Here is a 27,937-nt window from a genome sequence, read left to right on the forward strand (position 1 = left end):
ATTCTAGAATATGAAGTTTGTATCGTGTAGTGAGAAATACTGCCAGGGTCCATTGGCTCCATAAAGCAAGATATTACTACTCTGTTTAAGCAGGTTTTTTCAGTAATGATCTAATAGCACTTCATCATGATATCACTGTGACCCTTGGCTGTGGCTGGTGGACACAAATTATGCCTGTTGATTAGGATTTTGGTAATTCCATGTAGTACTTGAAGAATGATTATAGTTTAAATACCAATCCGTACTTTCAACGTAACCTCCCCAAACCATTTAATAGCTGTTGGCTTAGGACCAAATACATGAAATTCATTGAAAATTCATTAAAATTATAGTTTAAGATGGTTATATTTTAAGCAGAGCAGTTTGTTTTCTTGCCTCAAGTAAAATTATTTTAACATTTTTTGCTTTTATTTCTAACTAAATCAGTTACTTAATCTGTTAGACTTTATATTTCCTGAATCTTCAGTGTTAGGTTTTATTTTTTTAACTGAGCTTGCAGTTTCTGTACCATATTGATATATTTTTTTCTTTCTAGTGTTTCTGAGGATCTTCAGACACTGTAATAGGACACATGTAACAGTAGCACAATCTGAAGTAGTTTTACACAGTCTTCAAAACTTCAAACTTTTGGTAGGATTTTTTTTTCCGTTTCACTTTTTGACTTCACAAGAATGTTTTTTGTTTTTGAGAGAAAGTAAACTACGTGAAGGACAGATTTAACTGAAATAATTTATATTATATTACCAGAGTGGAATAAAAAGATATAATTCATGTAATATCCCATGTCTACATTTCAAAAGAGTAGTACCTTAAAAACACAGGGCCAGATTGTGAACTACTGTAGTTTTTGAATACTGTTTAGATCTATAACTATTCAGTTAGAACTGGAAAGTAGAAGAGCTAAAAAGTGGAAAGTTTCAAGTTTGTCTGAATACTTTTCTTCTAACAGCTGTAATGTCTCTCTCTCCATCTTCCATGATGGAGTGACAGGACGGGGGTACCTGCTGGAGGTGCCGTTCCCTCTTCTCCAGGGAGGAACCACAGGCAGCAAATTCAGAGCAAATGCCAATTTCTAGATGGTTACATTTCAGCAAGGTGAATCTTGCTCCAGGTGGCTTTTCCACAGCCACCCCATGCAGAAAACTAAATCCTATCTCTTCTCTTCTGTGTGGCTGCAGCTTCACTCTCGAAATGTCCCTTTCAGCAACATACAGTTAAATGTCAGCACCGGCTTGTGCACCTGTTGGTACCAGCACTGGTTGTAGACATCTCCTGACCAGAGTAAGCAGAAGTGTTTTCCTTCGTGCACCCATATCAAGGTCTTCATATCAACTATACTCTCACGGCTGCTTGCTTTGCCGGGAGCTAATCTCAGAAAAATTCACCAACTCTAGTGGTCATATTGACCAATGTTTGCCAAAGGGGTCTTTTCTCCCAGTTAACACTGAAGTTTAATGGAGCACAAAGGAAAGAAAAACAGTATTTTTCTTCCTGGAACTCTTGAAGCTTGTATACACCACTGATAGTTAAGATCTGTGGCGAGCTGCTTCATGTCTTATGTGCTTAAAAACCAAAGAACTAGAAGTGTTTCCACAGAACTTGCAGCTAGTTATTGCTCTTTATTCCTTTTTCTGGGAATAAAGATGGGAGGCAGTTTGTGAGAGGGTCTGTACTGGTAAACTCCCTTTCCTTCAGTGGAGCTGGGGCTGTTGCGATTAGCTGAGGATTTCTGATGCTTAAGAAATTACCCTTCATAACTGCAGGCAGAGTGTCTGAGGCAGTAAGCCTGTGCAGCGTGCAGTTTGCCTGCAGCTGTGTCTGGCAGCTGCCGCCTTCCCCTTCTCTCTGTAGTTTTTAACCTTTTGATCAATTTTAACTAAATTTGATAGAGGCATAGAAATATTTAGAATATGAAGTTCCTATATATTTTTTGCAAGTGGGTGATTGATGGGCAAGTGCATTTATGTGCCGGGTGATGGAGAGGCGGGAAGAAACTCCGCTTTTATCCTTTCTCTATGATGACGAACACCTGGTTAATCAACACGTGTAGTTCTGGTGTAAGCACCAGAGACTCTTTCTTTTTAATCTGTCTGCAAACTCTGTGTGATAGGTAGCAAATATTGCTACGGCAGTAGTGAGAGTGTTGTCCAGGGTAATTTAGAGATGATGGAAATGCACTGGGGGTGTTTTAGGGAGGAAGGGCTAAAGGGTTCTTGTCTTTAAGCTGAGGGAATCCTCAGGGTGGATTGCATGAGCTGTGATGTGGTGTGAGGGCATTTGGAAGCTGTAGGAGAGACAGCTCTTGAGCAAATTGGGGTTTTCTAGTTTTGCAGAACAACAGCTGTGTTGCTAATTACAGTCTAGAAACCTCAAACCCAACTTGTTTCCAGGTTGCATTTATAATTCTCAAATTTTATGCTTGTTTGTGTGGAAAAAAGGGCATCTCTGGAGATGGCCAAGGCCATTTGCCTCAGTATTTTCACATTGGTCTGGTTAATCCTGTGGTGTCATTTGAAACACAGTTTATCTTGTCCCTGTGTCACATGAGGTTTACAAAAGAAACTGCTTTTCCAGATGAGGTGAAAGACTGGTTAAGCAGCTAGTCATAAAAAGTCACCATAAAGTCATCCCAAATTTATTTTGGTGCCATATTTTGCCTTTAGTGGTCTCTACAGACAGCCTGTGAGACTCAGTCCTGCTCTGGATGTTGGTTGCCAGTTTCTGTGAAGGAGATACTTGTGTTCGTCTCCCACCGTTTCAAGCCTGTGGCTGCTGCCATGCTGGTCTTGCTCAGGACTAATACTTGTGTATGATGTATTTGAGCAAGAAGCAGTAGTATGTATCTGATGATTTCAGAGCTTTAGCCAGTGCTGCCTCTTTGCTCCTAATCCAGCTGTGTTCCTGCGTCACTTGGCTGAGGGTCATTTCCCAGCTGAGGGAGGCCACAGGCACTCTGCCCTGCTCCCACCCCAGGGACCACCCTGCCAAAGCCACATTGCATTCCAACGTGAGAAATGTGGGGCTTTTATCCTTAAAGGGAGCTTGAGGGAACTGAATAACAACAAGAATAAAGGTCTTTAGAAGGTGGTCGTGTGGCAGTGTCAACTTTCCAAGGATAATATACTAAGCCTCCTAACTGCAGTAGAGAGCCCACTGGACTTAGAGATGCAATTAATTTTGATGTATGAATTTCACTGCTTTCTTCTGAAAAAATCAGACATGATGATGGTTGTGTCTCTTTTTAATTAAAACAGCTGGAACCAATTTTTTTCCTGTTGAGGAGAGAAGCTGATGGGGTCTGCTACTTGTCACTACAGTCTAGTTTATTTTCAGAGTCTCATCTCTGCTAGCACGGGAGGAATCAAATAGTCAATAGGTCCTTTGTTCACATCCCAGGTTTCTTTCAGCAACATTTACCCACAAGCTCTCTCTCCTTGTTCAGAAATGTGCTTTCTACCTTTCCTTGGCTGTTTTGAGTCTTGCTTGCTCCATTGCTAGTCAACTCTTGGTGCCCTGCCAAGCCCAGAGGTGCATATGTGTCCACCAGTTACTGCCAAGTCTGTGTATTTACAGGGTGCATCTTCGGAGGAAGTCCAATGGCTGAGCTGTGAATTTGCCAAATCACAAGCCTATCCTCTTTCCCTTCAATTGCTTGAACTGCAGCAGTGGAAGGCATTGCCCGTTATTGCTATCTGAACTCCTGCCTGTGTTGATGTAGTCGGTATAGACTTCAGGAAAGGCTGTACTCCAGAGACCACTATAGTGATGGATCATGCTACAGAGTAAACGTTTTCCTGCATTTGCTGTTGTCTTGTGCGCTGAGCTCATGTTCAGTCATGTTTGTGTGCCACATTAGACCAGGAGGTCTCCTGCTCAGACTGTGCCTCCAAGTGCTTCTGAGAATCCTGGTTCTTTCATGTAAAAAAATATTTGCTATGGGGAGCTGCCAGAGCCAGCGAATACCAGGAGTCAAATAAATGGACAGGGCACATTTTCCTTTTTCGCACCCAGGGCAGGATGCCTGATGCCATTGCTGCTATAGCAGCCTGATGAAGGAAGGGTGATATTTGACAAAGTCTAATCTCACCCTTCACACCTTTTACATGTCTTTCCTACATTCCTAGACGATGATCTATATGCACACAAGAAAGGGAGAAATGTATGTTGATAGGTGCTATGTGTAGTTCCCCCTCTTACTTTCTTTGCCAGCGTTATGGGGAGATGGAGTTTCATTAGTCAACTTTCCTATAGATGTAGACATGGATCTGGCACAACCAAATTTCTCTTTCATAGGAGAAAGGCCCAGAAAACTACAGAAATGTTTTAAAAACAATGTACATAAAAATTTTAAGGTACTACCTGAATTACATTTTATGTAACTCATAAGGAGTTGATTAGACATTTTTTTCCCCTTAAAATTTATTTAAATTTGAAGTTGCAACTCTCATCTGAATTATACCCGTGACTAATGTGACTGGAAAACTGTAAGACAGATTTTTATGCAGTTCACTGTAGTCTTTGTATGAAATTACATTTCTCAAGTCCAAATTCACTAGCTAATATATGAGGACTAAAGATATGTTTTATTAAAAAAAAAAAGATCACTGGAATCATTCCTTTTCTACTAGTTTGAAGTCATAGTATTGAAGTCATATAGCTGCAATTTTAACCTACTTGCCAAAAATTTTGTTAAACATTTTTCTGAATTTCCTATAGCTGTGGTGGTGCAGTTGTTTGCTGTCTAGGAGATATGTTGTGAAACATGATTAAATGACTGCTTTTACTGTAGGTGGCTTTTTTAAAAAAAATAAATATGCCTGATATTAACTCCTTGTTCTTACATTCTTTCCACTTCCCCAAAGTTGCATATTTTATTCTGACCTTCAACTTTTGCAAATCTAGTAACTCTACTTGGTATGAAATATCTGTGTATGCTGTTACACTACGAGTGCATTTATTCTTTCATTTCAACATTTGGTTGAATGCATATTTGGCAAATACTTAAATCTTCAATTTCCATACTGGGTTGGAATAGCAGAAGGGTGACTGCAGACATACAAAGTTGTTAATCTGGCGGTAAATTTAGGCATACAGCCCTCCATAACAAAGTTGCCCTTTGTCCTGTGGACTGCTACTTCTCTGCAAGCTTTAATTTGCCCAGGAAATTCAAGATAAAATGTGTGCTTTGTTTATCTATAAAAGTCTTAAAAACCTGGCAACAGAGGCTATTGTGATTTTTTTTTCAAATCTGTAACGCAACTGACATGGTGAAATGCCGAAATCCTTCCCAGATGAGGTTGGGGCATCTTTGTCCTTACTGTGAGTTTTTTTAAGATAGATATATATATTCAATATGGGGAGACAAGTGTGGCTGGTGCTTTTTCTGACTCATCAGCTCTGAGAACAGTCTAACAGGTTTGGGGTTTTTCTGATCCAAAGAGCGGAGCCGCAGAGGCAGAAGGCAGAGTCACCACTCAGTAAGATCAAACCATGGTTGATGCTTGTAATCCCAGGGAGTGCGGAAGCAGGGCCCTGCATTACCTTTTCTCCTCCACAGATTGATGAGATCTCTGAATACCTTTAAGGAAGGAGGTGTTGCCAAAGAGGAATAAGGTGCATTTTAATGGTAGACCATGTCCTCTTCCTTTTGCGGGACTTGGAGAACATGGCAACAGGATCAGAGCAGGGTAGGGGGTGAAGTAGTCTTCTGCTGACTTGGTGCTTTGCTGTTTTACACAGGCAAGTAGTGGATTTCCTTTTCTTTTTTTGAAGACATGACTGTATCGACTTCATGACCCTACAGTAACCAGCTCTTTGTTTAAGACCCCAAGTGCAGAAGAGCACATTTGTCAGCACTTCTCGTCAGAGCTCTCCCTGAGCTGTGCTGCTGGGTGGCAAGGAGGTGACCCCCAGAGAAACTCTTGCTCTGGCAGCATTGCCGCCTGGCTCGATTGCAGCCCATCGCACCGGGCTCTGGACATTTCGTCCCTCATCTTCCCCCCATTTTCCCAGTCAAAAGGCTTAGTCGTGTTATTTTTAGTAACTAGACTTGCAAATCATTCACAGATTTCCCCTCCAGTGTTGTATACCCAGCTCCTTCCTTGACATTTCCTCTTGGATATTCCATCACTTTCTTAAAATAAATCTACCTAAAACCTCTTATGTTTCCCACCTCCACTCTTCTATAAATCTGCCATTCCTACTCTGGTGTAAACTCATCAGCCTCCCTAAAAACAGGAAAAAAAATTGCTTGGATTAGTCTCATTGTCTTGCTGCACTGCCATCGATGCCGCTGACCTGTCACTGGAACTCTGCAAGCCTCAGTCCCTCTCCCTAGCCCCACGCACCTCAGACCTTGCCATTTCCCTGCGCCCTCTTTGCAGGGGCCTGTTCAAAAAGCTGTTCCTGCTTTGTGGCTGTGGCAGAGTTGTGTCCTCTTAACCCCAAAACATGGCTCTGAGCATGCTGCCAGCCTCAGGCAAGATTAAGCTGCAGTGCCCGGCTTGGCTCCTGCCTCTGCTTTCCATTTCCCACTGTCCAGCCCCTGACCTGCCTGTTTTCTGTCTTCTCCCTGTGATGCCATGTCTATTCTCCAGGAGATCTCATTTCTCCTTACTCCAGACCATCAAGACTCAGAGGTTTACTCACTTCCCAGTGCTGTCCTGTGCAAGCACTTTGTCCTCAGTGCTGCAAACAGAACCCCTATCAACAGAGAAAAATCAAGCAGATTGCATTGCATTAGATTCTTTTAAGAAGAAAACAAAGATAGTTTCCCAAGCAAAAAGCTGTTTCCCATGTCTAATTTGAACTTCACTAGAGAATTAGAAATACATCATAGTCAGGGTTTAAGTAATACTGAAAGGTTTTTCTGAGGTGTGTGTTGCCTTACTTTTTGAAGGTTCATAACTTTAATTGCCCTAGATTTTCTCTGCTAAATCATTATTTTTCACTCAAATAAAAAACATTTCTTCTTAAACAAACATCTAACTACACGGATACTTTTTTGCACAAATAGTGAGATTAGTTGTCTGAATCATAGAGAACTGTATTTCTAATAACAGAATGAAAGCCAAAATCCTGCTGGTTTAGAATGGAGACTTTTTCTTGGTCTTTAGAGGAAAGAGTCTAGACATCCTTGATTAATGGCATTGTTACTGTCCTCCTATAAATTGCAATTTATTGCTATGTGTATATTCTTCGAAATGAGACAGAGAAACAGGTTGCTAGGGTAAGAGCTTTTTCTCTAAAACAGTGCTTGCCCATGCCACTGAATACATAAATTACATAACAGTCTCTAAAATACTTGGGAATATTGAAATCTTCTTGTCTTCTATTTCAAAAGCTATCAAAATCCTGTCAGAAAAACAATATAATTGGGTAGCAAATGTTAGGAATTCATGCATCTTCACTTTACTGGGACCTTAGCTTATTGGGACCTCTAGCAGAGCCCAAAACTGCAGAGTAAGCGTGGATTGACTCTGGAAATACTATGGAAAAGAAGTCTACAACACCAAAACTGTGTACAGTCTACTGGACAAAAAGAAAAAGGGCTTAAAAAGTTATTGTGGCTTGTTGAAAGTGACCTTAGTTGATGGTTCATTTGAGGTCTAGACCGGAATAGGAAATATTATAACTAAAAATATCAGTGATGTAAAAAATAGGCAGTTTAATGAGAACGCAACGAGACCTAAAATATGTAACTTGCCGTGAAGCCCAGCAGTTTAATTAAACCAGCAACTAAAACATTTGCTGAGATTCTGGAAATTTCAGAAAATCTCCTGTTTCCCAATCTGTTAATAAGTGAAATAGTTTCCACTTTAGCAGATCGAATCTAAAACAAAATGAAAAAAACCCCTCTGAATATTTGGCCAGATTGAAAAAAATTAACAGAGCATTACTAGTTTGGAGAGGATGTTAATGATGTATAAAGGGACTGCTAGTGTGTTGTATGCAAAACAGAGCAATTAAGAATGACTATTGATACAGCTAATTTGACCCTAAAATATGCACCAGAAATTGCTTTTTTTTTTTTTTTTTTTTTTTTTTGTGTGTGTGTGTGTGTGTGTAAGACTGCTAGTAATGTCACAAGAGACTTGGGAAATTGCCATGAAAACTGTGTAACAAAGAAGACATGTCAGGAGAGGATGGGGAAAGCAGGAGGCATAGCATGGAGGAAATTCACAAGACTGAGACAGTTTCCTAAGACACCGTTTTTAGGCAAACCCAGTTGATACTGCAATAAATTAAAAAGGATGAGGACAAGCTAATCATAAAGAAAAGTGTAAGTGCCTCATTAAAAAGAATAGTAGTCATGTTTAAGTTTGTCGATGCTGTGTGTGTTCCAACTTCAAACTGAAAATCTGCAGCCTGCCATCAAAGAAATCCTTTAAAACCAGAATGCCATCACGTGAACGAACCATGGATGACTGGTGTATTAGGTGTGAATCAGACCCCTCCACGAATTATTCATGGAATAATTTCCAAGACAAATTTGTGGCATGGAATATCAAGTAAGAGCATCAATGTTTGTAGTATGCCTGGGAGAAGATCAATGGTGTCCATCTAAAATCTTCATCTCCAAAAAGCAGTGGATGGGACATGGACAATAATCTGCTGTTGTTAAAAGCACGGAGTTTGAGTTTCGTGAGGTCACTGTCTTACTTGAGTAATTTCAGCTGGTATGAACCACAAGTGGAATTTCACTATTGTAGCTGAAGGAAGGGATGGTTCCACATTACTGATATTACATCAGGGGCTGAACAGAGATCTTATTAAATATACCATTTCATTCTTCTTTAGAAAAAAATATGCTGATACTTGAAATGGAAGCAGATTGTACCACTGTGTTTGATGATGAATTCTTGTCTTCTTTAACAAAACGTGGAGTATTGGTTTTATTTTTATTTTATGCTGTGGCAGAGGTTTTAGAAATTTCAAGCATTTTATGAAAAGTGCTTGCATGATAGATAATGTCACACAGTAAATCACCTACGTCTAATCAACTGCAAACCTGAAAAAGGTAGGGAGCGCATTAGGAATTTAATGCTTGTCAGCAGCGTCGTCGTGTATCTTACTACTTCTTGTATGAATATCCTTTTAAAGAAATTCTAGGCCACAAGGTAATAATACAGAAAAATGCATCGCTCATGATGTTAAATGCAGCAGTGGACAAGACTTGAGGATGATACATCTGTATATACTTCTCCCTAGTAGCTCCTGAAGCAAACACATTAGTGGCTTAGGCAGTATTAGAGAGTAAGTGATCTAGTAGTGCAATTTGTTCTACTTTGGTGCTTGGTTCAAGGCTTTGCTGGGCCATTTATGCAGACTCTTGGGAGGGTGAAGCTGGCAAAGCTCTAAGAAACCTAAGTCTAGAAAATACCATTTTAGATTTAAAATGAATGTAAAATCTAAAATGTGTATATGTACATATATGTGCGCGTGTGTAACACCTCAGTGTTATTTGTCGACAGTTATCTTTTACATATGTTATGAAAGAAAAGCTTTTGGCTGAATACATCATTGTAGTTGAGGTTGAAGTCAATCTGGTAAGTTAATAAAGCTTAGTTATAAATCTTTTTTTCTCAAGCATTTGGTATTTTGGCTAATCTAGGCTTGGTGCTGACATCTGCAAGTGTGAGCACTCTATGATGATTTAAAAGAAACAGAAAATAGAGTCAATAAGAGCTGCATCTTAGTATGACCGAAGTGTTTGTGATACCCAAGGACAATGAAAGGGCTAGCAGCCACTCCAACACGGAGGGAGTATAATACAGCAAGTGTCCTGGTGTACTTACTGCATGTGTTTCCTTAGTCACAGATTGACCATATCGATGTTTTTATTTCATCCTTTAATTTAGGAGCCCAAGTGCCCTATAGTATTTTTTATGCTTGGGATAAATTATAAGAATATAGAGGTTGATCAGTAAAATGCACCTTTGTGGTAAACTATGACTATGTTTCCCAGTTAAGGGTAAGGTAGAGGGGAAAAAAAAAAGCTACTTCATTTTTCTAAAAAATCGGAGATTTGCAAATTAATCTGTAGCTGGAGGAGGATCTATAGTTGTTTTGGTTTTGGTTTTAGTTATGAGAGCTTAGAAAGAACAATTTATTTGAGTACCAGCTATCACCTTTTCAATTTTATCCTCCTGTAAACCTATTCTCTTTACTGAGATGCAGCAGTAGGATGGAAACTGGGATTTCAGTGGTCTGGGCAGGTGCTGAGCTCTGCAACTTTAATTTGAGTTATATAATCTTAGATCCCAGTGACCCTGGGAGGACATGGTAGGGAATCCCTGCACTGATGCATCAATGAATGCCATTACAACCTGCTGCACTTTGCCAAAATGATCTATTTAAATGGTCTGGGTAACTTTACAATTTGTTTTTCTTCTGACATCCTCTTTTTTTTTTTTTTTAGACTACGTAATATGTCATTTATATAGATAAAAAGGGAAGGGGCACTATTTTATTTGTGAAACAGTTTACCTTAATTTTAGAATTTGCTACCTACCCTCCACACAGTACACCCATCACAGAACATAGTTTTCTAGTCCAAGTACTATTTTATCATGCCTTTTCATACCTATTTGGGCTGTGATCTTCAAGACTTCTGATTTTGTTGAGATGATACCTTGCTTAGGAACCAGTAGTTTTTAAGAAGCAAGCCAAAATAGTTAAACTTCATTATTAAAAAAAAAAAAAGTAACTTAAGTACAGTACTCCATACTTTTTAATAAAAATGTGCATTGACAATATTCTTAGCAATTTTGTTGGTGAATATTAGATTTGTTTGATGTTCTTTGATCAGAATAGCTGTGGTTTTAATAAGAGGTAGATAAATACTTATAATTTTCAAATTAAGATAATGAGGAAATTAAATTTTCCTCAGTAGACTTTTTTTGTATTTAAAATAACTGTCTCCATAGTTTTTATATATGTGTATATATGTATTTTTTGAGTTACCCATTTAATTTCAGTACAACTCACAAATGAATCTGCTGACAGAAATCTGTGAGATTAGAAGAGTTGATAATGCCACCTCCAGGACTGGAAAGACTGAAGCTCAACAGGGCTTTTTTATTTCCCCAGCTTTAATGGACAGATGCAATGACGGGCTAGGAGGGGGCCATAAGAATCTCAAACTTCTTTCCCACAAGTGAGCTGAGACCTTCTCAAGGTCCTGCATAGCAGGAGAGATCCACTGGGGTTAAAGCCCATCTGATCTGAACATGATGTCCCTGATCACTGGACCCGAGTCCCCATTAGGGCAGCAGTGGCAGACTAAAACATCTTGATTTTTGCCTGGGAGGAGGCTGGAGATGCTGCTCCCCCATCTCAAGCATTTCCTACCAAAGCTGCTTTCACAGCCTTGGTGCAGTGGGCTGTAGACTGGGCTTCAGTACTTTGTATTTTATGATACGACAAACACACCTCTATCTTCTACTTCAGCTGTAGTACCAATTGGAACCTTGCTACAGGACCAGCCGCTCTATGCTTTATACCCAGTGCCTTTTCTTCTTTAGAGCCACCTCTTCTAACCAAGCCACTGACACTGGTTATTTTGGGTCTAAAATCTTTCTGACTTCAGCTATTTTATTATCTTAATTTTAACTCATTGGCCATCTGGCTGATCTGAAAAGCAAAGGAGGCTAATCCTGTACTGTTATGATTTTGGAGAAGAGCAGGGAATCCACTGGGATGTGTGTGGGGTGGGTTGTCTTTAAAATAATGAGGTTTGATAACCTTTCTGTTTACAGTCAGCAGATCAACATTTAGAAAATACACCTTTAAATCACTTGTTTGCACTTCCTTCGTTATGAAATATTGGAAAAACCATGGTGTTTTCTTCAGATTTTGAGTATTCCTTGTATACTCTGCCTTCAGCTATGAGGACTGCTAGCACATTGTTTCGAGAAAGAAATCTTCAGTTGATTTTCATTGTGTCAAGAGAAAAAAAGTAATGAAGGTCAGGTCTATTTGTAAACTTCATCCATTTCAGCTAGGAAATGAAGTAAGATTTGACAGTGATACTGATATTATTTCTCCTCAGCACAGAAGTATGTGTGGTAATTTATGCTTTATCACTTGTGATAGTCTCCTCACTGTTTTGGGGGGGGGGTTTTGTTTGTTTTGGGGACTTTATTTTTGCTTGAACATAATTAGCATTACACTGCACACTATTCTTGATCTGTTTGCTCTTCCATGCTCTCAGATTTGATGTCTCAAATGTATTAATTTATGAAAAGAATCAATCAAATAAATAAAGGGCAACAACTTCTATCTGTTCAGTTCTGCCATGGCAGAAATTGTTTCAAAATTTATCTGAGAACTTATCTTTCTTACTGAGCTACCATAGCAAAATAGAAAATGGCCTTGTGTTTGCCTGGTTTTAAAAAGCTGTGCATGCATTCAGCAGCCGATTTCAGATTCCAGATTGTTGCTTTTCATTTCTCTGATAAAAAGCAAAATAATATTACAGAGCCCCTCAGTTCCTCAAATGGGTAAACATTTCTCATAAAAATCCAGCAGCTCATTTTCAATTAATTGTAATAAATTAACCATGACAAAGCAGTGGTAATTCTCATGAAAATTTGATTTGGATCTGCTGAAAGCGGATGCACATTAGTTACTGGAGACCACCACAATGACAGCAGCATATGTCTCAGAAATCTATCAAAGTAGTTATTTTATGTTATGGTTTTCAGACACCTACAGTATGCCCCCAAAATGTGCTTCTCTGTGCTACTGCAACTGGTAGCAGCACCACAACAGTCCACTCCTTCTTCACTTCGTCTCTCTCCCTGAATGCCAGTCCTTCCCCCCCAACAAGCAAAAAGTAGTCTCAACAACAAAACCCACTCTTGAAATAGGTTGTGTTTGGTGAAGATGGAGATTACTGAATGGAAACTCAGGCTTTTCATCCATTGGAGGATGGAGACCAATACAAAAAATGGTCAAATATATGGATATTTAGTACTAAAAATAATGTTTAAAATTATGTTTTAGGACTTCGCCCAAAAAGGACTCTGCGCTTGGTGCTATGGACAGCAGAAGAGCAAGGAGGAATAGGTGCTGAGCAATACTATCAGTTGCACAAGGTGAACAATGTCTTCAGATTATTTGCTTGACAGCACATTTCTCCCTGGTCTTGTGATTTGCATATTATTTTTGTCAAAATGTTCAGCTTAATATTTAACTGAAAATAGTGATTCCAGTTCTGCCTGAAAGCATATTTTCTGGTTTTGATCATAAATGTAAATGTCATTTTACATTTAAGAGAAAGTGATGCGGCCACACATATATGTGTTCCACTTGACCTAAGATCTGTCACAAAACTGTTTGAAACAGATATTTCATGATGATATCTACCATAGCTTTCAAACATAGCTATCTTTCTGAGAAGGAATGACAAATAGTCCACATATGTTGGCAATATAAATAAATTTTGTTTGCCTTATATATTTCTGCTTTGTTGCATTTTCCCACAATATCTTACAATGTAAAAGATAAAATAATACAAAGAAAACTCTTTGCCATCTTATCTTAATAGTGTGTAATCTAAAATACTCTTTGCCAATTATTGTTTTTATGGGTTCTAGAACATTTTAAATGGTTTATTTCTGATGATGCAAGCAACACACAAACTGTATGACTGGTTATCAAGATAAAAATAATGTGTATTGTCACATCTGTCTCTCCTGCCAACAGCTGCCTTTTCAAAGTACATCATGACATAAAGGGCAGTTGCATAAAACTATTTTGGAGATAAGTCTTTGGAATATGTGTGGGTTTTTTTTTCCTGGAAAAATTATGCTGTACCTGTGTAACTAAGCTAAAGTAGTTATCTTATTCTTTTCCCTAATTTAGTAGTATTACTCTCAGCAATGGTTAATATATCCAAGGCAGAGACAGAATGAATGCAGATGTGTTTAGGAAGTTGCCTGCTGTACCATAGTATGAAAGCAGACTTGCAAGCAATTCCTAAGAGTATGTTTTTAATGGTAAGCAACCTATCAGAACAAATAAATGGAAATTTCACTTTGAATCAAATTCATTGTGATGAACAAAACTAAATCAATTTGCATATGCAATAGAGTTGCCAGAGATAACATTACAATGGTTATGGTTTTCTGGTTAATTGATGAACAATCAGTTATTTCCCACTAACTTGCTTAACATTACTGAAGAAGTATATTTAACTACCCATGTATAATGTTGTTCCTCCTTACATCTCCAAATTAAAGGGGTAGCTGAGCTCTCTCATTTGGAAGTGGTGCCTAAGAGCTTGCTTTCTCAGATTCAGGGAGGTGGCATGCTGCAGTTTAGTATGTATTAAGGACTCTGGATTTACCACTGGTACTGTGGTGTCTGGCAGGATTAAACTAGAATGAAATGTTCTGGAATACGTAGCACAGGAAAGTGAGGCTTCTCATTGTACAGAAGTGCATTTTGGAGGAGCTGGAGGGATGCTCTGTGCTTGGTGCACACTGCTCATGAGAAATGTATCATCACCTCTGTAGATTCTCAAGTTGGACAATAAACTCCATCCTATGGTGGTGTTGTCAGCAACATATGAAATTTTCTCATCTTTTGCCAAAATGTGTGTATTTCACTGTTGTCTCTAGAATTCAGAAGTAATATCATGAAGCAGGTTTAAGATCAAATAGGGAAATATAAAGCAGGCTAGGTGTTGTTTGAAAGGAATTTGGCTACTTTGCTTTTAAAAAAATTGAGACAAAGATGTGTCACAGTTTTTGCTCTGCTGATGTGATTCCATCTGGGTGTTGTGCTCTCTGAAGAAAGCACAGTCAAACTTAACAGGAGTTTGTAATTTACATGGAGAATTTAAGCAGAAATTACATCCGTCTGTTGTTTGTTGTTCTTGTTTCCCCCCTGCCATGTGATCTGGCATAATTATAAATTGATATGACTATAGGACATTGCATTACTCATAATAACAAAATAAAGCAGATGAACACTGTACATTATTTTTAGCATGAAAAATAACTTAACCTTTTAATGATTTACTTGCGCAAATTTCTTGCAATTAGGATAGTATGGCACAAACACTGCTTGCTGATGGTAATGAGTACAAGTTAACTAAGAGTGGTATTTAAAGACGCCTTGCTAAATGAAAGATGGCCTGTATGACTCATCTACATAGCTGGGCTTATTATGACTTTAGTTCGCTACAAACAAGTAGAAATATGAATGCAGTAATTCAGCACAGACAGACATGGATTTTCTTGACATTGTAAATTACCTCCTCATGTCAGTGGAAGTGTGGCAAGGGAGAAGAAATGAAGACAATGTAGTACAGGACAAGAACAAATACTCTTACTTTTGTAGCTTATTTATTATTTCTTTCAGTTTAATTTCAGGTCTTTCTTCCTCATCTGTCACTGTAGGTTGCCACTGCTAGAAAGTGGATAAGTTACTGCAGAAACAATTGAGATAGAAGCAGCATAGTGGTTTTACTATGGTGCCAATAATTAACTCATATCCCTGCATAATAGCATTATTTATATCACTCAAGTTTTTCTGTAGAGCCCAGTATTATAATTTCTGATTATTAACTCTAGCAATAGGATATATTGGCTGTTCAGAGCTTTATGAGAATATAAGAGCTGCTATACTGGCTTGACCAAAAAGCTCAGTCTAGCACTGTCTCCTGTTTCTGATAGCATCCAGTAAATAGATGCTTAGGAAAAGGGCATTTGCCCAGCTGCAGTCAGAATAAACTCAGACACATAGATTACTCATGCAACTGTGCGTTCATTTTATCAAATATTTTTCTGGAGAGCATCTCATAGTCCTCATCTGTTGTTTCCTTTGTATAATTTTTCTAAGACATTTCCAAGAATGGAAAGCCAAATATTGTCCAGCAGTTTTAGTGCCTCCATTAGTGCAGGGGTACCTACTACCCACTAGTACATCGCAGAGCATCTGCTTAGTTTTGACCATGGGGTAGAAGCCTCCCAAGGGAATCATCAGCACCTTTGCTCCCAAAGGAGATACCTGCTGAGGTGCTCACTGCTTTCAACTGTTAGCCAATAATTAGATTTAATCCCAGACTGGAAAAAGGCTTGATTTTCCTTTACAGTAAAGACTCCTTATCTTGATGAAGGGTAATGAAATTAAAGGATCTAAGGGTAAATCAGGCTCCAGATCTTGGGGTTTGATACTACATCTGAAGTCTTTGCCCAGCGCTTAGTGTGGTGTGACCCAGTTGCTGAGTAAGGCTCTTTTGTACAGACAATACAGTTAATAACTTAAAAAATGTGAAACATTGCAACTGCTGCTTTCCCTTCCAAGTTGAATGAAGAAGCAGAAGGAATATAGTAATTCTAGAGGAACTCATGTTGCAGCTGTTCAGTACAGATTCTCATACAGCCTTTAACAACAGTACCTGAGTGCCCTCCAGCAGGGTTTTTTACATTTTTTGTATGTTTACTCTTATGCTGTCTTCATGAGGGGAGAAAGAAGTATATGTAATGAAGTATCTGGCCTCCTTTTTGTTGCTTTGGACTAGTTTCTGTGAAAGATCTGTGTACCATGAAGTTAAGGTTACAGTTATTTACTGAGCTGAATTAAGGGACTATGAATGGCTGATAATATTTATTTTGGAATAGAAGTATTGCATACAATCTCCTGGAAAAGCAAATACATTCTGTAATTAGAAGACTAAGGGATCCTAGGCCACATTCAAATTTACTTTAGTAACTCTGTTGTGGTCATTGGAGGCATTAATATGTTATGATTTTAATTCAAACCGCATTAGAGAAAGCATTCTTAAAATATTTTTGCATGATTTTATTCCTATCTGAATGACGTTTACAGTACTTACCTAAATTTCTGGTGCAAATGCCATACACTATTTTAACTTTTTAGTAAAGGTTTAACTTCATGAAAAATATCAATCGCCAGTGTTTACTATGATTTCTTTTTTGTGTTTATTACCAAGAAGATTTGATATTTTGCCCAAACTGGGTCTGCATGAAAACAGGACTTTCTGAAATGCAGGTATCCCATTGTTGCTAATTTAAGTACTCTTTGTTGATGCTCACATGAGGTTTCTACTGTGATTTGCTAATGAACTACTTTCTCTAAGAAACAAATATCCAAAAAATTTCTTCTAGCTTTCAGGTGAAATGATTCTTCCCCAGAAAATATTGGCTTCTCAAAACCACAGTTTTCAGAAATCTCATGTATTTCAACATCCTGTTTATTTCCCAAGGTACCAAGTACTCCAGTGAAACATGAGACATGGATTGATGTCTGATTTGAACCAAACACATCAAGGACTTCAATGTGGGTTCTTTTATCCCAGAAAAATATGTTGACCATTTACATATTGAGTGCTCAGGAAATATTCTCTGTAATCAAATGTTCTGTAAAATTACTGCTGGTTGTTTTGACCACTGCTGTCTTGTTGATCCCTTTCATTGATAAATGAAACAAATGCATAAAGAATGAAATGTTCGGTTACAAAACTACAAAAAGAAAATAATTGCACTCTATTCTCCAGAATCATTTAAGTGGCACCCTGGATTGTATTAAGCACAGTAAAGCTAGCATAATTACACAATTCTATTTTACACTGGTTCTAGGTCAGTAGGAATTAACAATTCTTATTATTGAAGTGTCACATTTCTAGTGAAAACTGCCGAGAAAGTCAGATTTTGCTAAAACACGAAAACGGGTTGATTTCTTACCTTGCCTGAAGCAGGGAAGACCCAGAATCAGTCATGACAGCATGTCTCCTGGCTGCCTAGCCTCCGTTCCATGCAGGCAAATTTCATACACATCTAGTGTTAGGAGAACCTTTGTCTTTGCATCTTTCCTCCCTTTCCCTCATGCAAGTAGCAGAGCTGCCGTCTGGAACATATGAACTGGTGGAGACATCTTCTGAGGGTAGCTGCTCTGCTTTCATACCCCAGGCAGATGTACCTGATCCTTGGTTCTGTGGGATATTCTGCTGTAAGAAAGCTGGGCTTCTTTTATCCAAACTCCCCACAGCTGTGCAGGACAAAAAATTGTTGCCTCTTGTTGACTCACCATGATGAACTTTCTCCTCATTGACTTCATTTTAACATTTCATCTCTTACCCAGATGAGAACTTAAAAGCGCTCTGCATAAAACCGGGAAATATTAGCTGTGACACTTTCTAAGGTGTTGCCAATTTATTTTCATCTCTCTTTTATTGAAAGTTACAACAGTACTCATTTGCTTACTGAAAGAGTACAAATCATCTTTTTTTGAAAGATGTAAACCGCAATTTTTAATTTTGGCAGTGTTGCCCATTTTCAAATGAATACCTAAAACCTTTCAAAAAAGGACAGTGGTAGGACAGTCATTCAGAGTCATAGTGTTTTGATACCCTTGTGTTTGAGCAGTAGAAGGGCTTAAGTTATGGAACATTTTCCAGGAAGAGCGTTTCTCAGATATCTTCTTTGTCAAAGAAGAAGCCTCCCAAGACAAGGCTTCAGGTAATCTGATGCATACTTAGCATGCTGCTGTCTTCAGAGCTGTCTTTTTCTTGTCTATCATCTCAGAGAATTTACAATACTGAATGGTCATCTCTGTGAGTGCTGGCAAGTGGTTGCAGAGGAAACAGTAGCAGTATTATAGAAGGCAAGACATGTTAGTAGTATGTTTTTACTGAGTGCAATGCTAATAACTACATAACCAAATCCTGCTCCAGGGCTGTTGAAGTTACTGGGACTTTTATCATTGGCTTCTTGGAGGTCAGAACTCTGTAACTCTGATAGAGAACAAGCCATAAAATCTGTGGACTTTTTTACAGGCTGCTTACCCACAAAATGTGGCAGAAAAATATTTCATCTTTTAACAAAAGTATGAACCTTATTTATACTTTGTCATCTGTCAAAAATTGTGCTAATCTTCAGCTTTACAGCATCTTTCTCCCATATAATGATAGGGTAATTTGAAAAAAAAAATTTAACTCACAGTGTTCCTGATTTTCCCTGTCTTCCTTCAAAAAGAGTGTGAGTGGTATGATCACGCTTGTGGCTGGTGGTTATTATGCCTTGATGCTGGCACATCTCTGCTTCCTAACAGCTGTTCTGGTATTTTTTCTCTAGTTTCCATTTATGCTGTTTAGCTTCATTAAATAATCTTGATTCTAAACAGTAACTCAAAATTACACTACACCATGTTTACATATTATTAAATACTTAGAGCATATTATTTATTTTTTTCTTTTCCAGCTGTCACATGCGCTTAGGTGTTTCCAGTGTTTTCTTTTGTCTTTGCTGTAATCTTAGTTGCCAGCCTGACAAACCTGGATGTTGAGTTAAACACACTTTTAGTACTGCAAGTGGGATGACCATCATTTCACTGTAAGTTCTGCAACACGTTTGTCACCGTGCTATACTGGGAGCCCAACTACTCTGAGTCAAATACTGGGAAACAGGAATACAAGTGTTGCTGTTTCCTGAAGTTAAGTGTAAATCAATAACAGAAAGCTGAAAATGCACTGTCAGGTTAACTGATGTCCCTTATTACTGGAACAAAGCAACCATTAGTCAAGGACAGTGCTTTGCCATTACTGACTTTAGTATTTTCCCTGTAAAGTGGTGATTTTTCTCAGTTGAATGAAAAAGCGAACCAGTAAATGGACAACTAATAACATTCTATTTTAAATAGCCCTAAATTACTGAAGGCTTTTAGGACAACTGTTCCCTCCCTTATTCTTTCAGGTATCTCACTGCTTTAGTTGGGTAAGAGGAGTCAGTGCAGTTGCAGCACAGTTGCAGTCAGTGACTTGGTAGATTAGTCATGAGATGTTAGAGTTTAGTTTAACATTTGGTAAGAATTAACAACTGGGATTTTGACTGAATAAGTAACTACCTGTAGGATATACCTGCTTGGGATTGCCAGCATCTATGCTAGATGAGAGGTTCCCACCAATGGAAGTATCAGTCATGCGTATGACAAGAGTTTGTTTTCTTAATTGAAAAGATTTGACTGTAATTTCATGTTCTCAAGTGTTTGCCTTAGAGATGAGAATCACTTTATATTTTTAGTTTTGCTTAACAGAGATAAGATAGATTGTTTATAGAGCAAACAAAAGGAATTAAAGGAATTAAAAATAGGAGAAGTATTGGCAAGGTTTGTGCCTATTTGCATATTCAATGAAAATAGTAAGCTATAGAAAGCCAGTTTTCCCATGCAGTATTTATTGTAATGTTTCCTTTAAAAATTCAGTCAAAGAGCTAAACATGGAAGATAAAGAGAGGTGACCTCTTCTATGACCGAGTCATAGGAAGGTAAAGGATAAAAGTCTATTTTGATGCTCAGAGAATTAGGCAGCAGGTTACACCAAGATTTAATTTTCTGGTATGAGCTAAGAGAAGTGACACAGTATCAAGATTCAGCAAATGGGATTACTTTCCAAAAGTTTAAAATGCTTATTTAAATGATACATTCACTGTGAGTAAAAATTAAGGAAACATCTGAGCAGTTATTTTATAAAATCTTACTGTTTTGTTCTTCTGTTCCCTTGAATTAGTCCAGGGAGAAATGTACAGTCTCACTCCGCTTTGCTAAGTGCCAGTTATTCCTGCACCATAGAGGGCAAAGGACAAGGGAGTATCCTCCCTATAGCATATTTTCCAGCATGTATTTATTTCTGTGTAAGTAGAAATGCCAATATACATGTACAAAAATGGGTATGGTGAAACCAACCTAACCCCCTTTTTCTTAAGATTGCAACTTTCAAACTCGACAGCGAATAATTCTATCATTAATCCTATCTTCTAGTGGACAAAATAGGGGAAAAGCTTTCTCAAGGACACATGGTACTTCAAGTAGTTGTGACCTGTTTCTTTTTTTGTCCCCCAGTGAGTCTGGTTTCTCTCCCCAGGGCATCCTGTTTTCGTGCCACTCCAGCACGTTCTCAGGACTGAACAGCTTTCTTACAGAGCAAGAATATGGTGTAATGTATTGTGGGTGGTTTGTTTTCTCAGTTTCATATTAAAAACACATGCAAACATTTATAAGAGAAAACACAACTGAAGACTGCAATAATGCTGCTATTCTAGCAGTTTATGAAGTTTTGGAACTTAGTAATTCTGTTTATTGGAGTGGTAGGTGAGATTTCCTCTCAGCATCTGAGCTGTTCCTGTACTTGCTCTTCTCACCTTGCTGTCCTGAATAGTCCTTTCCACTTGCCTTACTCATACCCTTCCACTTGCTCCTACTCATTGCAGCTTCTCTAAAGAAGAGCAGAAGTCCTGCTTCAAAGATTCAGCCAAAGAGGCCATTTCTGAATGATTTCTATCATGGTATTTATGCAGGGCTCACTATAATTAAGTTAGCTTTCACTGGCATTTCACTAGCACACCAAAATGTGTATTGTCTTCCTTAAGTCTTGCTGCTTGGGCTTGTGATATAAAGAAGATTTACATTTTGAGACATTGTTTCTGTTGTACCTGTGATGACTTTGGAGCATCATTGGTCCCTTTTACTGTGCAGTGTGCTTTTCCTGGCCTGCTTTTCTCCCACTATGTTTAGAGGGTCCATGAATCACAGTTTAATGTTGAGGCTCATGACCTGTAATACTGCATTTGATAGCAGGCCTAGCTACCATATTTAATGGTTTATACATTTACATTTAATTTTTTATAACCTGAAGTTTTTTTCATTGTATAAAAATAGCAACTGCCAATTGGTGACAACATTGGTTACTTCCACCTTGATTTCCAGTAGTTGGATGGGTGGATAGGTATCTTGGTTATTTTAAAGCAGTTTCTTCATCGTATGCAGAGATTTTTTATTAAATTTTTAAACTGCTGGATATATTTCTAAGTTAGAAGTGCATACCTCTGCTGTGTTAGAACTTGTTTCACTCAGAAAAGAAAAGTTTTTGGAAAGTAGAGTGTAAAACACAGTTCTTGGCAAATTCTATAAAGAACTTCTGAAAACGTATGTTAATATCACATTCACAGCCACCTGTAGTTTTATATCCAGAAAAATGTGAAAGAAGTCTTTACTGAATTGTAGGCTTATGTGAGCTGTTAATGACATGGATCTGTTACTCACCCCTATCACGTATCTCTTGTAAAGATTTTCTTGTAATAACCCATGACAGCCATAAAATTCTGGAATGAGATCTGGCCATAGGAGTAAAACCTGCAGTTAGTTCTCTTAGTCACATTCAAGATAGTCTGAAGTATATCTTTTTCTTGCCTGACCTGGCCATAAACTGTTTTATTTTGCAAAAAAAGTTACATGCCTCTCAAAAAGAGTGAGACCTTCCTTTATGTAAAGTCCCTAAGTATTTTATTCCAATTAAACTTTTGTGACTGAGCATTCTGAGTATGTGGAAAGCAAATAAATGGCTCTGGATGCTAATTTTTGTTTTATTAGCTGAAAAGAATCTTCCAAGTGCTCACTAAAAGCAAATGTTATTATGCCATTTGTACACAAAATCTTAAAATTTCATGTTTCCTGTAAGGACTTACCATGGAAGCACAAACTTCCCTTAAAATAGACATTATTCCTTCAGGTCAGGAGGAACATTGGCGTTTCAGTCCTCCAACCGAAGTCAGAGTTGACTACATGGTATATTGAAAAGAATGTATTTCTGAAGAGGCAGCAGCTGTTTTTTTTTGTTGTTTTTTTTTTTTTTAAAATGAGATGTCTTTCACAGTCTAAGCAGGCTTTGAATGCATCTAATTTTAAAGCTAACCAGACTGCATACCCTCCCGACTGCAAGAGAATTTCTGAGTTTCAGGTCTGAGAGGAAAGTGAGAGCTGCAAGTGAAAACTGGTGGTAATGGCTTACCTTTCTAGGTGGCCCTTCAGAAGTCTTACAGTAATTATTTGGGGACAGCCTCCACTCATGTTGTGGCTCCTACAGAATATTGATGCCTCAGAACTGAACTTGAACTGTTTCAGCATTTTCATACAGAAAGACTAGGTCCCTTCGTTTATGCTTATATATACACAGTCACAAAAAGCGTTGCTCTGCCTCTTAAATTTGTTATAGTATGCTCACTGACATCTAGAATCCAGTATATGGTGCCATTTAAAGTAACAATCAAAACAATATCTTCTTTCCTTACATGTTTAGGAAAATATCAACAACTTCGATATTGTCATGGAGTCTGACGAGGGCACCTTCAAGCCATCTGGACTGGGTTTTACTGGCAATGCTAAAGCTCGGGACATCATGAAAGAGATCATGACTCTGCTGCAGCCCATCAATGTTACGGATGTTTATGATGACGCAGATGGAACGGACATCAATTACTGGATGAGAGACGGGGTCCCTGGTGAGTGTGCTTTACAGGTGACACCACTCTTCCCATGCAGTGGCATGTTGGATGGGTGGTCTGTTGTTCTGAAAATAGTAAGAAATGCTTTCTCTCAAGGAGTAAAATTTAGCATAGATAAAATGCAGAAATCTTAAAAGGTGACCAACAGAAGTGGGACATAAAGTGCATTTGAGCTGCAGTTTAATAATAGTCTAGATTATACGTAGCATAACATGCCTAAAATCTTCTTTTCAGCTTTAAGGATTTATAATAATTAATCCCACACTGGTGGTTTATAAATAGTAAACTAAGGCAGAGGGGAATTCTCCAATGCAGAACAAATAATTTTTTTATTATTATTATTTTGACTTTGAAATATTGGGCTTTTTCTCTCTGTTTTATATGCTGAAGAAACAATGTTTTTGAGATGTGACATTTAAAACGTTATGGGGCATTAAGGTGTGCTAAGGGGTAAAATTCTGCAAAGTTTGAAGTGGTTTAGGGGTTTGTTTGGAGTATTGTATCTGGCTCCCAGTGAGGAGCAGCTTGTTGGCAAAGAGGCTTGCAAACTGTGAGAGAGATCCACCACTGGCAGCCCGCCCATGCAGGAGACTCCACACTAACATGGGGACTTGCAGATCACAAGACTCCCAGTTAGAGGCCAGCCTGGGTAAACCCTTAGTGAATTTACATGGTAGTTTTCATCCTTGAATAATAGTAGAAAGAAAAGTTTCATAACACTGATATTTAAAAAATTATGATCAGTTTTAAAATTTTAAGGTTCTTTTTCTCTGGTGTTTTATGACTGAAGTAGGCTGGTGCATTTCTCATGCTAGTTTTACTAGTAGCTACTATATGCTTAGAATCTATTAATATTTTATTAACTAACTGCCTTGGTTTCTACCTGGTCTTGTGGAAGACACAGTGTGTCATGGAATATATGCTTCTTGTTTATGATCAGAACCCTTTACTTCTCACTCACCTGGGGTGTACAAAGATACCATAAAGTTAACTGCCTCAAAAAATGTATGGATGTCTAATTCTCAAAGCAAAATATCTATGCTGGGCAAGAAGTATGGATGAAGGGATATTGTGAACAGGTAGGGATTCATCTTCAGCTGGTGTGCTGCTTTCCTGGTGAGGTGCAAGCTGTTGAGTGCAATGTCATACAGCTGTGACATTGGTGTGCACGCAGGTTCCCAGGCTTTGCGGGTGCATCTTACATGAGTGTTAGGAGCATGTGCTGAGTTGAGTTGAGAGATCATGAGCGCTGCTGAGAGGCTGTAGCCATGCATCATCCTCCACAGTCTGGAAGAGCCCATGCAAAGATGTCTGGTTCAGAATTTCAGACCAACTTTGTGTTGTGGCTGGAATATGAGAACTCAACACTCAGGCTGTGTTTAGAAAATGCAAGTGTATCAGAATTATTTCCTACGTAAGATGTTGGGAGCGTTACATATGGTCCTTGGAGACTTCCATTGTGCGTCCCATCTGAGTGTGACAGATTATGGAAGAAGAGATTAAAATTTAACATTCAAATGCCTTGTTTTCGGTTGATAATGTGTGTGGTGCTTGTGATGGCAGTGTGTATTGAGCTCTTGTACACCACTTTTCATCAGCTGAGGTGCACCTGGAGCATAAACAGCTACAGCTTGTCATGATCCTCTTGATTAGTCACCTGGGCTACGTGGGTAAAGTACACTCAGTGGGAGCAGGGCAGAAACAGGAGCCTTCTCCTGTAGTCATCTGTAGTCCTCAGAAAGCATAAACTATATCATAAACTATAAGCTAAAACTTTGGAAAATATAAATACATCAGAACTGAGACCTCAGTTTTTAAATCTGATTTGCTTTCTTATTAAAAATTTGACACATTAATTGATGGTGGGTTTTTTTGCTGTCTGAAGCTTTGATTCATTTAACTTCCCATTAAGCAAATAACAAAGTGTTCTTGCAGCATAAAGGAACAGTGATTCTTTTTTTCTCCATTGAGCCCCAGTGGGAAGGAATTAGCTCCACTAAAAGAATTTCGGCTGCTTTAGATTGTATTTCATACTGTACTAGGGAGAAGTCTAAGACATCTTGTAATCTTCACGCCTTGTCTGCAGCATTCTCACTGCTCGAATGAGCCCTTATGGTATATAATAACATTGGAACAAATTGAACACACTGTAACAGCTTTTATAATTCTGTCCAATTTAAACAAGCAGTCAAGTGTTGACACTTCATCAATTTTATTTAAATATTTTCTTGAAAATACACTTGGTGGCTTTGTTTCTGCAACAGTGAGAGAAAATATGGTGTGCTTCTTGAACAATAAGAATTGTTTCTGACATAATTTCTCTAGAATTTTTCTATTTTTCTGTGCTAAATAGATTCTGGGATTCACCTTTATAGATGCTATTAAAATTCTGCTCCTCCTGCTCCTTTTGGTCTGAAAGATCCAGAGGGCAATGGTATGTATATTTTTCAGAGCTGTTCATAGCTGCTCCTGAGACAGGCGAAGTGACTCTGGCTCCTTACTCTTTGCTATTTCCAGCAGGTTTATTTTTACTGGGCCTGCAATGAAAAGTTATTTGTAATGTTACGTAAACGTATTTGCAAGAAATCAGCAGTGACTATTCTGAGATTTTAGGATGAGATAGGGCAAGAGAGTTCAGAGTGCTTTGCAAACCACAGACTGAAGCTTAAGTAATACCTCTAAAGCACAAGCAAGGTGATCTGCACCAAACACAGCAATTTAATGCTTTGTGACTGCAGAGTATTAGAAATATTTCCATCAGTGGCCTTTACATTCGATTATTTTGAGAACAGTTCAGCCCAGCAATGAGGAATGTCTGTAGCTATGTTTTTCTAGTGATAGTTTTCAGCTACTGAAAATATTTGGATAACATTTGTTTTGCTTTTTCATGAAACATAAATCAAATGAAATGGTTTTTTTGTGGTGTTGTTTTTTATGCTGTGGTTTTACAGTTTGAGGTGACCGTTGGTCCTAAGACTGCTCCTTTGTTAATTATGCAATTATGCAATTATCTTCATCAGCTTTCTTTTTAAAGGTTCAATTACGTATTTGTTTTTAGTTAGAGATACATCTAAACTGTGGCACGTAAAGCTGTTCCTTTCCAACACTAAGTCCTATTCAAGTTTGGCCAGAATTTGCAAATATAGATGGGGAGATGGTTGGTTGGATCCATGGTTTCTTTGCATGCTTTTTCACAGCAGTCTTCTTCAGTGTCTGAAAGGGTTAAAAAACATTAAGCAAGCCCTGCTAGACCAGTGCTCAGGTATTTTTCCTGAAAAAACAAGATGTCTGATGATCACAAGGATTCTTCGAACATGATTTATACCAGTTCCTAAGGTAACAGCACCAGGAAGCTGAGTCAGCCTTCCCTACAAACCTTCAGAAAATGAGAAGGGGGAATGAAGTGATTATGTTTGTATTACAGTATCCAGTGAACATTAGTTCAGGTTTAGGTGTTAGGGGAGAGGAAAACAGGTGCTCTCTTATTTTTGCAGAGGAAAGGCTGTTGTGACAGTATTTCCAGGAGAGCTGGTTCAAGGATGATCCTTTCTGCCAGGCTTGTCAGGGAGGTTATCTGTTGCTGCAGTGCTTATGATGGGAACATTTGTCTGTTAGAAACTGAGCTGTTTTTGAGGTCGAGCTGACCCAGGACATCAAACAAGTCCCCAAATGCATGTGGCAACTTCTCTATTTAAAATTCAACCAATAACCTAAAGGTAAAACTCCTTTTTACAATGTCACTCTGAACCCTGATGATTGGCTGTGTCTGTCTCCACAGTGATGGTGTCTCGCTTTTTTGTTACATTACACAAGAGGAGGAATTATTCTTCTAGAAACTAATAAACCAGTAGTTCATCTAACTTTAATGTTTCTTCAGAAATCAAAAATTCATTGCTAACCCAATCTATTAGTCATTTTCTCAGAGGTGGCAAACAAATACTATCATATATCATTTCTCTCATTTTTATATTTTCATAATGCTTCTTTATTACCTTCATCTACAATAAGATATATTTTGGCCTTAGACACCAGACTTTGACATGCACAATTTCCTTTCTTTTTACATAAGAGGTCAAATCCTTCAGTTCCACCCCTTTTCCGGAGCATACTCTCTCCTCATCCCCCTGTCCCCATCATCCATCCCTTGTAGCACCAAACTCCAGTGCAAGCCTGCCAGCATGCTTGAGCCAAGCCTGCTTCTCTGCCCAGTGTCAGTGAGGGGCATGTTTGAGAAAGTGGTGCCATGGGATAACTCCCTGACTTGAGGTTGCCAGCTGGGCATGAAGAATTCGGTAAACTCTATATTTCCCAAGTTATAAATGGGTAACCTCTGTTCACTCTTGGCTATATCACTGTTTGGAAGTGATAATCCACTGTGATGCATACAACATTGCCCTTCAGCCTACTTGTTTTATACTGTCCACAGACTTGGGCATACTCTTTGGATCCAGTTTCTTTTTATTGCCAAAAGAATAAAAACTGTAAAGAAAAAGAGGAAAAATCAGATTCACATAGTCTAGGACTTCATGGACCAATGCTGAAAAGCCTTTGGCTAGATTGTGCACAGGTAAGGAATGTTGCACTTGATAAAGACCTTCCTACAAGATGAGGGAAAGAGAAAAAGGTTTCCT

The 27,937-nt window shown here is 38.4% G+C and overlaps 1 protein-coding gene across 1 annotated transcript in view; it reads left to right on the forward strand.

Moving 5' to 3' along the window:
* Nucleotides 1-27,937, forward strand: part of CPQ (carboxypeptidase Q) — a 162,778-nt gene that overhangs the window by 108,510 nt on the left and 26,331 nt on the right. The window contains exons 6-7 of the mRNA XM_074885026.1: nucleotides 13,009-13,100; nucleotides 23,102-23,303. Coding sequence (XP_074741127.1) covers nucleotides 13,009-13,100; nucleotides 23,102-23,303 — 294 coding nt within the window. The remainder of the gene's footprint in view (nucleotides 1-13,008; nucleotides 13,101-23,101; nucleotides 23,304-27,937) is intronic.

This window comes from Strix uralensis, chromosome 1, assembly GCF_047716275.1.
Source record: "Strix uralensis isolate ZFMK-TIS-50842 chromosome 1, bStrUra1, whole genome shotgun sequence".
In the NCBI taxonomy this organism is placed as follows: Eukaryota; Metazoa; Chordata; class Aves; order Strigiformes; family Strigidae; genus Strix; species Strix uralensis.